At 59.7% G+C, this 12,939-nt stretch overlaps 3 protein-coding genes across 3 annotated transcripts, besides 1 other annotated feature; all 3 read right to left on the minus strand.

Moving 5' to 3' along the window:
• Positions 1-1,131: 1,131 nt before the first annotated feature.
• On the minus strand, positions 1,132-3,672 carry LPMP_140900 (immunodominant antigen, putative; the record flags this gene model as incomplete). The annotated part of the gene is made up of 1 exon (XM_010699019.1): positions 1,132-3,672. The coding sequence occupies one exon, from the start codon at positions 3,670-3,672 to the stop codon at positions 1,132-1,134; it is 2,541 nt and encodes an 846-aa protein (XP_010697321.1).
• Positions 3,673-5,212: 1,540 nt separating this feature from the next.
• Positions 5,213-5,746: a repeat region.
• Positions 5,747-6,303: 557 nt separating this feature from the next.
• On the minus strand, positions 6,304-8,988 carry LPMP_140910 (hypothetical protein; the record flags this gene model as incomplete). The annotated part of the gene is made up of 1 exon (XM_010699020.1): positions 6,304-8,988. One exon carries the CDS (start codon positions 8,986-8,988, stop codon positions 6,304-6,306), a length of 2,685 nt encoding a protein of 894 aa, XP_010697322.1.
• A 2,437-nt stretch (positions 8,989-11,425) lies between these two features.
• On the minus strand, positions 11,426-11,932 carry LPMP_140920 (ribosomal protein L10/L16, putative; the record flags this gene model as incomplete). The annotated part of the gene is made up of 1 exon (XM_010699021.1): positions 11,426-11,932. The coding sequence occupies one exon, from the start codon at positions 11,930-11,932 to the stop codon at positions 11,426-11,428; it is 507 nt and encodes a 168-aa protein (XP_010697323.1).
• Between the last annotated feature and the right edge of the window lie 1,007 nt (positions 11,933-12,939).

Below are 12,939 nucleotides of genomic sequence, written 5' to 3' on the forward strand. Positions count from 1 at the left end.
GGTCCTCGTGTGTGTCTTGGAGAAGGGGGTGAAGAGCGGCCTCAGCAGCAAAAGACGACGGGGGGGGGAGACGAGTGACGAGAGCCCCTTAAGCAGTCACACTACAACACCCGCCCCTAGTAAGCATCCCAGACACCTTCTTCACTTGTTTACCGCAGCAGCCACCACTGTTATCTGCAACTCACCTTTGCTGTGGTGCTTCGACGCGCACTGCCGAAATCAATCGCAGGTTTCTTCGCGCAGCGACCTCGTCGTCTTGAAGAGCCCCCCCCCCCCCCACACACACGATAACCACAGCAGCGCGACCACCGGCGTACGCCCACACAAATCCAGACAGGCCCCCTTCTCCCTCCCTCCCTTCCCACCACCAACTCAGGAAGAAAAAAAAGGAGCCACTCACGCCTGCACTACCGCGAAATTCTCTACTACCGCTAACATTACCCGCACACAACCTCCCCCCCTCCCCTGCCCCCCACACACGCACATCTATACGGCCTGATACGAGGGGCGCATCCCATAAGTGAGCGACATCTCCCCCTCCCCCTCCCACACACACACACACACACACACACACACACACACACACATACAGACAGGCAGACAGACAGAGAGATGGCGAGAGTGAAAACACGACATCACAGAACCAAGAGAGGTCGAAGAACGGCAGCAAAAAGAAGAAGAGACAGAAAGCAAAAATGTCTGTTAGTGACGTCCTTAGAGCCCACCATGTCCGAACGCCAACCCCCGACGTGGCGAGGGAGGGACAACATTAAAAGCGAGTACAGTGAAGAGCAAACAGAGACGGGGGCGTGTCCAGGTGAGCCCCCACCAACTGCAGGAAGTGTGTGTGTGTGGGGGAGGGGGGGGGGGAACGTACACACGCATAGGCATGCCCAGTGGCGTACATGTAAGAGGGAAAGCGTCGCTGGTGCGCGAGGAACGGAGGTAGGTGATTTGGAGTGGCAAAGAGCCCTGTCCTCTTTGAATCACGAGCTACACCTTCGCCAGACACAGCACCCCACCCCACGAGGCGAGCACGTGCATGAGAGCGTGGCTGTGTTTGCATACGGCTTTGATAAAATGGTCTCTGTCGTCTGTTGCATGTGCGCAGGCGCATTTGCCTACAGCTCTCTACTGAATGCTTTTTTCGAGGTTCTTCAGCACGCGGCGACCTTCGCTGCGGTCAATTTTGCCGCGCGCACGGGCGATGAGGTGGCGCACGTCGCTGCGGACTTGCTGCGCCTTGGCCGTCTTCCTGGCGATTACCTCATCGTGCTCCGACAGCACGTCGAAGAGAAAAGATGCAACCTTTTCGAGCTCGTCTGGTGTCTCCGTTGCCTCCTGCTCGCACATCTGCATGATCAGCTTCACCCAAGTCGCTTCCGACGTCTCTGTGTCAGACACGACGCTTGCCACATCATCCTCCGAGAGGCGGTCCAGCAGCTGCACGCAGCAGCGAGCGTTCTGCGCCATTACGACGTACGAAAGGCCCTGCGAAATACGACCCTCCTTTATGTACTTCTCCGCCATTTCGATCACCGTTTGCGGGGGCGGCGTCGCTGCTGTACCAGCACCAGCCGCAGCGCCGTTGTTAGTTATGCCCTCACCGCTCCGGATGGCGGTGCGGAGCTCCACGAGTTCTGCCCGCATGGCTTCCACCTCCTGTATAGCGCCCGAGTTCACGATCTGCGTCAAGGCCGCCTGCAGCTTGCGGTTCTGCTCCTCCAAGGCGCTCATGCTTGCGTTCATGCGGGCCAGCGACTCACTCAGCTCCCGCTCCACGTACGCGTCGATCCACTTGACGGCGTTCTCTCCGAGCATCCGCGGCGTCTCTTGCAGCACCTCCTCCAGGCGACGGCGCAGCACCTCCTTCTGATTGGCACGAATGTTCGAGTTGAAGGCGGCGCTCACCGCGGTGTCCAGCTCAGCTCGGAGAGTATCACGCACTCCGCGCGTCACGCCAGTGGCAATCTCGCTCGCGACAGGCGCCAGAAGCTTTGCTAGCGCGTAGCTGTTGAAGGCCTGGGAGTGGCGACTGTTTACAGACGCGGCAGCAGGCGCGGCAGGAGCCGCCGCCGCCGACGTGCTCACGGCCTGTTGAAGCTCCGTCATCTGCGCCTCCAGAGCCAGCGAGATGAGCTGCTGATGGTCGCGCATGAGCTGGTCGGGGGTGAGCTGAAGGATCTGTGTAATGTTCTTTACCACGTTCAGCAGGCCCTCGATGGTGCGGCGCAGGGCCTCGTCGCCTTGGTACACGGCGCTGGCCACAAGCCCGTCGAGAGACTGCGGGAGGGTGGCGTTCTGGAGAGCGCTGCGAGCGTTGTTGTAAACGGCCGTTGTAGCCATTGGGTTCGCGCTGATAGCCGCCACCGACGCCGACGCTGGAATAGGGGCAGCAGCGGCGTGGCTGCTCTGGGCCGGACGAAACGGGATACCGGTGCTGATGATGGAGGGGTCGACAAAAGGTGTGACGTTGCTGCGCGACCCGGGAGCTGCCGCAGCTGCGGTCGCCTCCTTCGCCGGTGCGGAGATCGGAGACGACGCGTTTGGTGTGTTGGTGTTCGTGGCAAGCTGGTACAGGTCCAGCTCCTTGACGGCGTCGACAAGTACTGTGGCGAAGCGGGTCGATTCGTGGTAGCACACGCTTGTTGGCCGTACCGCGCAGCCCATGTTGTACACGGTGGTGTCGAAGTCGTTTTCACTGCTCAGCTGAACACGCGCCACCTGGCCATCGTCATTGAAGATGGCCAGGGCGTTGCGAGACGTGAGCATCGTTACAATGCGGCCGAACGTGAAGGTGCGCTGCAGCGCTGGCTCTGCGACACCGGTAAGCTTCCACAAACACACCTTTACCTTGGAGCTGACGGCAAGCAGGGCGCTGCTGGGGTCCGCTGCCGGCGCGGTAGCACTATCACCCGCCCCCGCTGCATGGCTGCCGACGAAGCTGAGCTGTACAATCTCATCCCCCTCGCACCCGCTCCATGCCGGTGTTGTCGTGTTGCGCAGGGTACACGCCATTACCCTCGTCGCCTCCGACGTGAAGGCTAGCCAGCTGCCACTGAAGGTGGTGCATATGCTCCTGAGCGAAGACTCCTGCGGCAGCTGGCGCAGCTCGCGACTTGTTGTGCTCAGCTTTGCCTCCAGCATGCTCGTCGAGTACTCTGAGATAAGCTTCGAGCTCTCTAGCACTGCGGCCGTCTTGCCGTACAGCATGAGGAGGTCTGGCATGCTGCTCGTAGGGTTGATGAAGAAGTGGAACGCGTTGATGACTACTTTGTCGACAAGTTTAAAATATGGCTTCACCGTCAGACGCCCCTCCGCGGAGGCGGACTTGTCCTCACCAGCTCGCTGGCCAGCACCTCCTCGCTCGAACACCGCTACCCACACATAGAAGTCACTGGAGGACGCAGAGGCAGCCACGTTGCTGTGGAAGTTGACAAAACGAAGGTCATGCACGGGGCTCTCGTGCAGCCGAAACGCTCCACGCTCGTTGTTGGCGCGACAGATGAGCCGAATCGCACGACGGTTCTTGAGCGTATAGGCGATGAACGCCTCTGACTCACCCAGCACACGTGGAACGTCAGCCTCTTCCTTGAAGATGGCCACCATCGTCTTAAGCACACTCTTCCCGGTGGCAACCGGGATCGCGGACAAGTTCGATACAGACACCATGCTTCTTGGTGGTGTGGGTGGATGTGTCGGGTAGTGCGCGCACCTGTCGCGATGCTCTGCTGTGTATGACAGCGTAGCGTGCAGCTATAGACACACAGAGTCCCTCACTGATGGTGAACAGCGGGCAGCAAAGGACTCCGAGAGGTATGACGAGAGAAATGGTAGAGAAAGAAGAAAGGGCCAGCCGTTATCAATGACCAGGTGGCGGCGGTGGGGATGGAAACGAAGGGGGAGAGAGACGGACTTGCAGAAAGGGGAAGTCCCACTGGCGTGAAGAAGAATGCAAACTGGAGGAGGAGGAGGTGTATGTGTGTGTGTGTACGCGGCGCGAGTAGCCGAGGAGCAGTGGTGTGGGAGCAAGAAAGAAGCGAGCACCAGCACCTCAATCACCGTACGCACGCGCGTGTGGACAGGGGGACAGAGAGAAACACCCAAGGAGGGGCAACGCATCACAGGTGGGGTCCGCGGGCAATGTGGATGCCAGGCCGCATTGAAACGTTGTTAAAAAATTAACGGAAAGCAAAAGAAGAGCGCGGGAAGGAGAGAGAAAGACGAGCTGCATTAAGGCACAGAATGAGTTGGCGTCTTTGCAGTACCCTTCAATCAACGAGGGGGGGGGGAGACAACAGTACCGCTCTGGTTGAGGAAGTCAGAGCACCATTCCCGGTGCGAGCACGCGCTGATGCGGCGTAGAGGAGTGGGGAGCGGGGGAGTGCACCGCTGCCTCCCGGAAAAACCACCGTCCTTCCAGAACACATCTTGGTGCTGTTCCCCATAGGAGTAGCGGTGTCACTGCACACCGCACGGTGCAGCTGTCGACCCGAGAATTACCCCGGCGTGAGGAGAGTGGGGGAGAGAGATGCACGGGTGGGGTGCCTGCACTATACCTCGTGTGTGGAGACACCGATGCAGGGAAAAGGCAAGATTGAGCTCTCTCTCCGGAACCATACTCAGTCATTGCCACCACCCTCTCTGTGCATCTCCAGTTTCCCTTTTGCTCTCTTGTCGCTCCAGTCGCAGCAGTGGTGCACATGCGCGTCACCAGTACATGCATGAGGCTATTTAAGGCGACAGAGACAGAGGAAGAGGAAGAGAGGGACTTCCCGCTGAATATCATAAACTCCGTAACACACAAACAAACAAACAGCGCTTCAGGCACTTCGAAGTGCGCTTACACAGAGGGAGAGAAAGCGAGGGGAGAGAACAGAGGCAGGTGAGAAGAGGTCACAACTCACACACACCCTCTCCTCCCCCCACCCCCCCACACACACAGCAGTTGATGAGTACATACGAATCGAGTGACTCTTGGGAAATAAACCACAGAGACACCCTCAGACGCACGCGGCGGCCGCCACGAGGTGTGGGTGAGGGAAGGAGAAGGGTGTTAAGGACGTGAGCCCACACGAGCAGGTAGAAAAAGAGAAAGAAAGAAAGAGACGGAAGCTCAAGCCACAACTACTCGATAGGGGATTGACCTCGTCGAGGTGTTTCTTTGCTTTACAGAGTGGGGGAGAAAAAGAGAGACCCATTATAAAAAAAATTACCGTGCCCGTTCGCTGCCATCGAGCATGAGTGCTGAAACTCCCCACGCCACTCTGCCCCTGCCACAGGCCCCATCGCGTGGTGGGAGGCAGCCGTACACCCGCAATGAACACTCACCTATCTGAGCGCGGCCACTGCCTCAAACTCTACCCACTCACCCGTCTTGCAAGTTGCCGCCTCACAGCCGCTCCCACTCTGCCCATTGCCGCCTGGTGCATACGCCTCGAGGTGGAGGCAGGCTCCTCGCCAGCAGGTAGTAAGGGCCAGGTGGAATGCGCTCAAGTCATGGTGACACTGTGCCTATAATCTGCATAGCGCAAACGTGTTCACGGTTGAGGGTTGTTCCGACGCCACGCCATCCCGGACCCGACCGTCGACCTTAGGAGCGATGCATTGCTCTGACCTCCCTGCGCCGTAGGTGCGTGACCCTGTCAGCACCAGAAGTGGGTCGGCATGGGCAGGGAGAGAGGCGGGCTGCTTGGCTTCCTCACAGTGAGTGGGAGTGCTGGGCCCTGGAAGGGATGCGCTGGGGGGTTGTCCCTCCCCCCTCTTCCTGCCACCTCGTCATCGAGGCCCCCCCGCCCCCGGAAAAAAGGAAAGTAGTCGCAATAAATGTCGCAGAGAGAGAGGGAGGGGGGGGGGGGGATGAAGCCGACGTGGTGGTACGGGACGCGAGAGCGCGTAAGAAGAGAGGAAATGAAATGAACAGAAGAAGCGAAGGGGCGCCACCGCCTTCCTGTGCCCTCCTCGACTGTGCCGGGTCTGCCCCTGCCGTTGGGGTGGGCAAACAAGAAGAAAAAAAACCGGGAGGGGGAGGGGGAAAGGGGGGGGGAAGGGGGCTTCGTGTGGGTGCGTGGCTGCCATGCTGTATGGTGTGGCACCGAACGCGAGAGAGAGAGAGAAAGAGGAAAGGGAAGGGGGGGGGGCAGGGGAGGGAACAACATGAAGAGCTCCCCTGAGACACATCTTGTATAAGAGAAAAAGAAATCGTCACTGCTGACGTAGCGCGACAGTACTCGTTAACATCAGGATAGAACATCAAAAAACCTTCAGCTGCTATCGCTGGACGTACGTACTCTGCTCCGTGCCTTAGTAGGCTGAGTATACACTCATCAAGTAACCTGGCGGCATCGGCGCTAGAGGGGCTGGCAACTGGGGTTGCATGGGGATGTGCTCATACACTGACGAGCTAATCCCGTTTCCGATCATGGGATGGGTGCCGTCGATCACACAACTGCCATGCGCGCCGTACGCGACTGGTATGGGGCTTATCATCGGCTGCGACATCGTGGTTGGCCAGCCGTACGAATAATCGTACCCGACTGTACCAGCGCCTGGGTGCGAGATGGTGAGACCAACGGGCGACATGGAGGCCGGCTGCTGCTGCTGTTGCGGCGGCGGCCACGTAGCTGGCGGCTGGTGACGCGTGTGCGCCACGTGCGGGAAGACGTAGCAGAACCACCACGTCTCGAGGTCGTGTGCCCAACGCACTGCGCTCGGCACGTCTTTCACAGACTGCGGCAGCACCACCGTGGCAGAGCCGATCACCTGCGTCTCCGCTGTGGCCTCCGCCTTGTTGCCACCAGGCAACTTCACTGCCGTGTTGGGGGTAAGGGCGAGACGCAGCTCGGCTGGAATGTCGCACAACGCCATGTACTGCTCAATGCGGGGGCATCGCACATGCACCTCAGCGTTGCCGCCACTACCGCCAAAGTAGGCAGGCGCCGGGTTCGACATGAGCGTCGGAGAAATGGGACCCATAGGTGGGCTGATGGGGCCAGAGTGTAGGGACTGCAGTAGCCAGCCAGACGGTGGCTTGCCAGCCGCGGCGTAGCTGCCACCACGGATCTGACACGCCTCCGCACCCATTGCAGCCGCCGCCGTAGTAGCGTCAAAGCTACACGCGTTGGCGGTGTCCACGACGTCGGCCTCGTCGGCAAGTAGGCGCGTGTACCATCGCAGCAGCACCGCGTAGTACTTGTCGAACGCCGACGGCGATGACGCGTTGGTCGAGGCCGCACCTGCGAGGTCGAGTAGCACCGACGTCACCGGAGGTGGCGGTGGCGGGAGGTACTTCATGGACGTGACCGGAGGCAAATCCTCCAGCACCTTTGCCTTGCGATTACGACGCACGCGTCTTTTCTTTTTGCCTTTGCTCGTCTGCGCGGGATCTGCAGTGGCGACAGAGCCCTCGTCACCGTCGTCATTGTCGCCCTTTTCCTCCTTGTCGGAGTCCTCGACGTCATTCTCGACCTGTGCGCGATCCACTGAGCGGCGCAGCAGTGTATCGCGCTCTTGGGGCGCTTGCGCGGCGTCATTGTCGGGGTTTGTTGCACCGGCAGGCACGAGCTGCGCCGATGGCGATTGCCGGTTCTTAGGTGCCTCAGCCTCCTCCAGCATGTGCGCCGCCATCTCTTTCGCTGGCGACGCTCCGCCATAGCTGTGCTGAAATGGGCGACGCACGTCGCTGTAGTCGTGAACTTTTTCATCCTCTGCCGAACACGCACTCGCAGCATGGTGGTTGCTTTGCTGGCGCGGAGAGAGCAGTCCTGCGGACGTTCCAGCAGAGGCGGGCGTGAGTCGCGGTTCTGTGTCACTCAGCAGCTCTGTCTGTGTCGAGTTTAGCGCATCAGCGCACACGTCGTGGTAAGGTGGTGGTGTTGAGAGCGGTGAATGAGCAGCGTACCGCGGCCGTGCACGACCCACCGCTGCACACGGGCGATGGGGTGACCGAGTTCTGCTGGTTTCCTGTTGACGATGAACCTCATCCTCTGCAATGGAGTCAGTAAGACTGGAGCTGTTGTAGATGTCGGGTACCAGCTCCACCTCCGCCAGCGGCACTGGCGAGACGGTTGACGCGATGGTGGACAAGGGAGAGAGCTGCCCCGTCGCACCGCGGGCGACGCTGTGGCTGCGGCTGGTGTCACCCATGCTGGTGCCTCTGGAGACAGTTGTCAATCCCATCGTTGACATGGCTACCGCGTGGGACGGGGAAATATAGAGGGCGGGCTGTTGTGGCGTCGCCCGTTGCTGCTGTGCGGCACTGCGTGGTGAGTAGCTACGCACACAGCCCTCGTGGGGTGTTCCGCTATGTGAGGGTAGCGAGAAGGGTCGTTGCTGCTGTTGTTGTTGTTGCTCTCGTTGGTGCACCGTGGAACGAGGCTCAAGGCCAGTGCTCTCATTCGGGGTTATCGCGGGGGGCATGAGTTCCTGCAAGCGATTCGTCACGATGGCGTAGTCCGCTGAGGCGGTGCGAGCTGTGCTGCTGGAGTTTCTATTGCTTTCTCCCAGTGCAGCGGTAAGTGGAGACGACTGCGGGTTACTGTGGCGCGAGCCGTTCGCGTAGAGTGGCACCACCTGCGTCGGCAACGCCGCTGTCATCCAGCGCTGCTGCGCTTCCTTGAACCCTGTCTCGTACTGGTTTGACTCCCGCAGCAGGGGAAGCTCTAGTGGCTGAGTGTCACGGGCGGATAGTGAGTGTGTGTTGGTCTCCAACACCGCGGTGCGGGGGTCCGCCTCGGAACTGCGGCGATGCGCGACCGACTGTGGTTGCAGTTGCGTCGTCTCCGGCGTCATGCGCACCCCGATGTACGGGTTGTTGCTGTTCGTGCTGCCAGTGACGTTGATGCTGCCGAGGCTCTGGTAAAGAGCCGATGTCTCGGGTGTCGCACCGCCTGCGCCATAAATGGGGCTACTCTGATGATAAGTGAGGGGGTGGTGATGATGTGCGCCGTGCTGGGTGCCGCGGAACGACGACGCCGATGCAAGCAGCATGGCTAACGGTGCCGCGGCCGCTGCTGGCGAGCTTCTGCACGACTGGCCCACTGAAGAGGGATCAGAGCGGCCCAAGAAGGAACCTTCGCGGGACAAAGGCTCCACCGAGTGCTGTGGTGGAAAAATGGCTGCGAGCTGCTGCGGCTGTAGCAGTGCGGAGGGGTGGTACCCCATACCGATAATCGGCCCCGCCAGTGCTCGGCTGCACCCCGAGGTGGACCGCGAAGATGATCGGGCGTGACGACTTCGTATGATGCAACGGCGCCCTTGCTCACCAGCACCACGGCCGCCCCCAAAGCTGAGATCTCTAGCGCTCTCTTGCTCTGCGAGTGACACACTTGCTGGTGACTCAGGCATCAGGGGCGACCCCGCGGTGGCTGGGGAGGCGATATATGGGTTATGCCGGTACGATCGCCCATACGTTGATATAAGCGTCGCGGATGCGGTGCCAGTGGGTTCGGCAGAGCTGCGGGCGCTGGAGGAGTAGCAGGAGTGGAATAGCGAACTGCTGTCGCTACGACTGCGTTGTGAGTCGCATCCGACACGCGAGCCAATCGACTGAGCGCGGGACGTCGGTGGGGTCAGGAGGCGGCTGATCGCGCCACCACGGGAAAAGGCAGCGGCATGCGTAGGAATGCCAGGGTGGGTTTCGTCATTAGCCCCAGGGACACGGTATAGGGGTGCTGCGCAACCAGCGACAGCAGGAGCTGCAGCTGCTGGTGTCGGGCCATTGCGCTCGGCTAAACTGCCACCCACTCCGCTGCCTTGTTTGCCCTTGAATGTGAGCGCAGCAGCACGCTTGACAGGCATCCAGCACAGCAGCGAAGAGTATACGAAACGAAGAAACAAAGCGAGGTGATTTTTGACCGCGGACTTTATAGAGAGTTGCTCGCCACCCAGGGAAGAGGGGCGGGGGGGGGGCTAGGCAGTAGGGAAGTTCCACAACGTGTATGTGTGTGTGTGTGTGTGCTGCGCGTCTGAATTGATCAATCACCGAGATTGGCTCTTTGCGAAGAACTCAGATGGGCTGTGTAGGGAGGAAAGGGGGAGGGGGGAAAGAGCACGAAGAGGGGACGTGTATGAGGCCCCTAACGCATAGGCCCGTACGCACACCACTTCAAAGAGGAGGGGGGGGGATATACGAAGAATGCAAGGGAAAAAAGCCCACGGTGAAAAGAAGGAAAAGGGAAGTGCCGCTCGATGTGTACGAGAGCCAAGCGCGGGGGTATTGTTGGGGGAAAGGAGGTTCAAGGGGGAGGAGGAAAGGGGAACGAAGAGCAGTCGGAGGGAGGGAGAGGGGGGGGGGGCAAATATGAAAAAGAGCCCGGAGGAGAGCGGGGGGGGGCCAGTGGAGAGAGGAAGGGGACGGAATTGTGCTGGTTGAGAAGGATAAAGAGAGAGAAAGCTGAGACGGGGTGTGGAGGGTGTGACCGAAAGAGGCGAAAGTCCGCTGTGTATGAGGCTGAGAGTTGATCCTCTTTGTGTGTTGCTTTGCTGTCTCCTCCTCGTCCTTCGCCATGAATCGGCTTGTGTATCACGCTGCGCCACAGGTCAGACTCTGAGAATTCCCCGCATGCACTTTGATGAGTGGGGCGCAGCCCAAGCGTGGTGGTGATGGGCGGGTGCGTGAGCAACACACACCCAAAGAAGAGAAGAGGAGAGGAAGAGGATACCCATGCCCATAAGTGTGTGTGTGTGTTTAACTGAAGGGGAAGGAGGACATTACTCTTTGACGCCCGAAGAAATATCGATGCACCGAGAGGGGGTGGTGTATCAGCACGAACAAATGAAGGAAAGCACCCGCGTTGGAGAGCCACACAAGCAGCAGCAGCAGCTACTGTCGTGGTAGTGGCATTGCACACGGGCGCCAATGCGTCCGCTCTGCTGCCACGCTGATTATCTTCGCTTGCTTGCGGTTGTGTGTGATAGCCGCACAGAGGTGCGACGGCAAGAGAGAACCGAAACAAGACAAAGCCGAGGCCCAACGCAGACGCATACGTAAGTACACGGAGCGATACGATCAGCGGCACCGACACACACACACACACTCTAACACCCAGTCGGCAGTCCCTTGCACATGAGCACACGCACAGGAACAGGAAAAGACAAAGAAGGAACAGCACGTTGAGACGCAATGACAAGAGCAAAAATGAGCAAGGAAGAGACTCGAGAAGGGCGACGAGGAGACGGGTGCACATGTGCTACAGCAAGATTGAGCAAGAGAACAATCCAGAGGGGGGGGGGTGGAGGCGAGAGCAGGAGCTCTTAGCACCAGCGAGAGTGACACAGGCACGGTTTTACAGCTAAGGCTCCCCTATCTACTCAGTACCACCACCGCCATCCTCCCCGCACTCGGGGGGCTGACAGCTCTCTCTCCCCTCGTCACCATCGCCCAACATACACTCCTCTTTGCATTCGCCACTGCTGTCCCTTCCCTTTACTTGAAGACGTGGTATTCATCCACGCGGCCGCGCGGTACCACTGCCGTCTGAAGCGGAATGAACGACCGCCCTGCTAAGAAGATGCCTTCAGCTTCTGCCTGGTTCAGCCGCCGCGAGGACAGCGCCGTAATCTCGAACAGCGGCACGCCGGTGGTGAACTTGTAAGCGAAGTGGTGGATGTTGCTCTTACCAGCACCCATACGCGACTCGGGGCTCTTTTGCACGACGGGAAACTCCTCGTAGTCGGTGTGCATGGTGAGGGCGAAGGAGCCACGCGGCATGCGGCGCAATATGGCGAGACGCGCGTTCTCCAGCTGCGACTGCGTCACCATACCAAAGTCGGTCGTGATGAGCGCAAAAAGGCCGTTGATGAGGGCAACTTCGTTGTTAATGAAGCGAGGGTCACCGTACTTGCGATACTGGCGAATGGGTCTCCCGGTCTTGGGGTGCACGTAGTGGTACCCTCGCCGCAGCGAGCTGGGCCGCAGCAGGGACGACTGCATTGGTGCGCGTGCACAAGACAGACCCGCCCGCTTTCTTGGAATGTGAGACGACTGGAAGAAGAGCTGCGGGTGGGTGAAAGGCGGCGGCAGAGTGAGGAGAGGCGAATACGTCGCCTGCCTGCGCGCAACTGTCCACAAGACACGGCCACGCTGGCTAACAGGGCCCACTCAATAATGGGAAGGGGGAGGGGGAGGGGGGTAAACCACCCATGCACACACACACACACACAGACAAAGAGGACGAGGCGTTATGGGCACGTTCGCACAAGGGGGAAGAGGAAAGAAAGAGAGAGAGAGAGATGGGGGGGCATAGCCAAAAGACAGAAGTGATCACACGCCCGCCCACCCCTACACGAGTAAAGAAGAGAGTGCGAGGGCGGATGGGAGTGGGCGAGTAGAAGGCGATGCAGCTCGAAAAGCACCTGAAAGCGCGTGGGTGTACTCTTGTTTACCTCCCCTCCCCTCCCCTCCGCACACACACACGTGCCCACGCATGGGATGGAGGAAGAGCCTAGTTGGGCATCATCACGCGCGAGAGCCGAGGGAATGAGGAGGACAGGTGAGGGGGTGGGGAGCAGTCGAAAGCGTGACGGTGCTTCGAGCGGCGACAATAACTGTTTTAACGGTGGCGTACTACCGGTGTTGTGTGCTGCCCTCAGCAGCGGCAGCTCTACCGAAGAATAGCCCTCGCCTCGTTCGCTTTATGGCTTGCGCCAAAGGCAGCCACAGCTGAGGTACGCAGGCAGTGCGTCTTCGGCAGCAAGCAAAACAATGAAAGGGGCGGGGTCAAGAGGGAGAGAAAGAGCACTGGCAAGCAACGTCCACAGGTTCCGTGATCCGCTCCCATTGCCATTCGCAGCGCAGTAAAGCTTCTTTGCGGAATGCTGTTGTCTGCTGGTTTGTCAGTCCACCACCTGCTCCTATCGCGCGCGCATGACCTTCTTCAGCTTTGGCGCCCGCTCACTGCCCTCGACACATGCCCGCAGAGGGGAGGGGAGAGTGAAGAG

Source organism: Leishmania panamensis (genome assembly GCF_000755165.1).
Source record: "Leishmania panamensis strain MHOM/PA/94/PSC-1 chromosome 14 sequence".
NCBI classification, from domain to species: Eukaryota; Euglenozoa; class Kinetoplastea; order Trypanosomatida; family Trypanosomatidae; genus Leishmania; species Leishmania panamensis.